At 49.7% G+C, this 2980-nt stretch overlaps 1 protein-coding gene across 1 annotated transcript in view; it reads right to left on the reverse strand.

The window, feature by feature from the left end:
* Window positions 1-2980, reverse strand: part of trappc12 (trafficking protein particle complex subunit 12) — a 34522-nt gene that overhangs the window by 11831 nt on the left and 19711 nt on the right. The window contains exons 5-6 of the mRNA XM_013915566.1: window positions 2758-2896; window positions 124-278 (exon numbers count right to left, since the gene is read on the reverse strand). Of these exons, the coding sequence (XP_013771020.1) occupies window positions 124-278; window positions 2758-2896 (294 nt within the window). The remainder of the gene's footprint in view (window positions 1-123; window positions 279-2757; window positions 2897-2980) is intronic.

The raw sequence follows: 2980 nt of genomic DNA on the forward strand, positions 1-2980 counted from the left end.
TCCTGCCATACCTGTGTGTTTACACAGGTGGGCTTCAGGATTTGTACAGCTAATGTGCTTCTGCGTGGGTGTGTGCTTTTATTGTGTGAATACTAGTGTGTGTGTGTGTGTGTGTGTGTGTGTGTGTGTGTGTGTGTGTGTGTGTGTGTGTGTGTTAGCACTAACGGTGAGGCAGACGGTTTTGAGGTGGTGCAGGCGGTCCAGGGCCTCCTGGGGCTTAGCCAGGTACTGTGGGAGCTCGGCGTGCAGCAGCCGCATGGAGAACGGCACCATGGAGCCTGGACAGGATGGAGGGAGGGAATAAGAAACAAGGTGGGATGAGGACAGAGCAGGAAGGAGAGCGGGAGAAGGATGAGAATATAAAGCCATCCACCCACACACAGACTGCACACAGCCCTGGAGGCAGGAACCTACAGATGGCACCGAGCTACGTATGGCTGCTTATTAAACCCTCTCATCTCGCTCTCTCTGTGCGCTGCTCAGCTCCATCACTCATCTCTCTGCCTCGACATCACACACACAGACACACACAGACACACACACGCGCCCCTGAGGAAGAGCCTATATTCAGGTGAGTCCCCGGGCTTTGATCAGCGCCTCTTTGATATCAGCCATCAGATGTGAAAGTCTGGTCCATCGCTGCCCGTCTCTATCTCACCTTCCATCTCTCCTCGTCTATCTGCTCCAACTCGACACTCTCTCTGCTCTGCCCCCGCCCTGCGTTATAGGGTTTTATCGTCACGGTGACGGGACCTCGCCGACTCTCTGCGATTCATTATTCTTCGTCTCCCGGGGTGTCAGTCATTTTCAGCAGATTTAATTTATGGCTTTTACTTTCATTAGTAATAGCAGCATCCTTCATAATGAAGGAAATATGAGCATGAGGATTAAACCAGAGCCTGCAGTTCCTCTAACATCCAGCAGAGGCAGCAGTGAGTCAGTCCCCAGAGATGCCCATGTTAAAATAAACAGCCTGATTGGTCAGGATAGTAGGCATCATTAGGGGGCGTGGCCTCTTTGACTTGTAGGTGAATGGCAACAAAGGTGTCTGTAGCTGCTTGCTGAACCTCTGGGCTGTGTTTGTGCTGTCAGAGCCTTTTTAATCTGACCAATAATACGGCCTCTTTCCAAATATGGTCACTTCTGGAAACAAAAACACAACATGGCAGCAGCCAAGGTGCCAACACTGTGGAGTTGACATGTACTGGTGAGCAGGAGCAGGTAGGAACTAACATCGAGGCAAGACAGCTGAAGGTGCTGAGGACAACGCCCCGAGAACTGAAGACAAACAGGATAGAAACATCCTATCACAATAAAAGCCTTCAGAAGAAACAATGTCTCTGGAATCCTAATGCTTTTATTTTGAAAAGCACAATACTGCTACGTGTTCTGTGTCTCGCACGACGATACGAGCCATGAAAATTTAAGCCAGAAGTTTGACGTTTTTCTTCAGTGAATTATCAGAACACAGAGTTCGCCTTTAGACTGCTAAATGTCTCACTGTGTCTCTCAAAGCTCCAACGCTGGGAGGGGAAAAATAACACAATTGAAAAAGCTCCAGATTTGAACTGGGCCCTGCACACTTGGAGGTCTGCTAGTCTGAAAATATTCATAGTATGAATATAACAAAAAGCACAAACAGCTGACTGTGAGCGGGTCAGGTGGGACCTCTCCTTCTGAACCAGCTGCAGTAACTGTGTGCAGGTTCCGAGGTCTCTCAGCCCAAACTGGACTCAGCTTTTCACGCCCGTACCCAACGGAGGACCTCTGCTCCTTCCCCGAGCGCTCGCTCGCTGCTGCGCAGACCGGGCGTCTCTGAAGGCCTTCAAAGAGCACGATCACAGGTAATAGATAGTCGATGCAAGCGGAGAATTGTTCGACTTGTGATGCCAGGCAACACAACTCATGCCAGTTTGTCTGAGAGCACCTTAGCAGGGCACAAAGCGTTTAATATTGAGCAATGGAAAGTCAATCGGTGCTCTTCAGAGAGCTGTGCAGTGTAGCTTCAAGTGTTTTTTATGTAAGGGTGTGTGTGTGTCTGTGTGATGTGTGCTGCCTTCACACTGCGGTAGCCCGAGGGGCGAAGCAGATCCAAAGTAATGGGAATACATTAGAGAGCAATTCATGCAGTGTAAAAAGAGGAAAAACAAAACCAAAGAGCTGCTGGAGACAAGTGGAGTTGTTGGAGCTTCTCGATGATACAGGCTGATATCAAGCTCCTGGCACCAACTTTCCTCTGAATATTTAATAGGACAGTGGTGGATACGCTGGTGCATTCCTACAAAAAAAAAAAAAAAAAAAGTGTGGGTAAAATGCTAAATCCTGTCGTAGAGCAGCCAGCAGCCTAATAACGCATTCAACGCTCGCAGAGCAGCCTCTCAGCGCCGTCATGAGCACCGCCGTTCAGCCTTCAGAGGCCTCAGCGAGCAGCTCACGGACAGAACACGCAGCGGGCTCTGCTCGAGCCTCTGATCCATGATCAATAGCAGCAGCGGAAATAACGCGAGCGTCACCGCAGACTCACCTGGTTGGCTGCTGTCACGTAAAGGCGGTAACGACGTCTGTGCGATGGGCCGCGGACGTCATTTCTCGACCCAGTTTCATACGTGTGAAAGTTGGAGCTGTGTTTACTCCATGACGGTGTGATTACAGACTTTTTTAAATAAATATTTAAGTCTAGTCAGATTTATTCTTCTTGTATGACCCAGAAAACACCACGAGGAACATCGGGATACAACGCTGTGTGTGTGTCCATACCTTTCCTGCCTGGGTACACAGTGGGGTAGTACTCGTAGTAGAGGTCCGGCTGATCCAGGTTGCCGAAGGGTTCAAACTCCAGCTCGGCATTTTGGAAAAGGCCCAGCTTGGTGAGCAGAGCAAGCCGCACAAACCAGAGCTGCAACACACACACACACACACACACACACACACACACACACACACACACACACACACACACACACACACACACACACACACA

This window comes from Pundamilia nyererei, unplaced genomic scaffold (assembly GCF_000239375.1).
Source record: "Pundamilia nyererei isolate P.nyererei 1_Seehausen unplaced genomic scaffold, PunNye1.0 scaffold00324, whole genome shotgun sequence".
Taxonomy (NCBI): Eukaryota; Metazoa; Chordata; class Actinopteri; order Cichliformes; family Cichlidae; genus Pundamilia; species Pundamilia nyererei.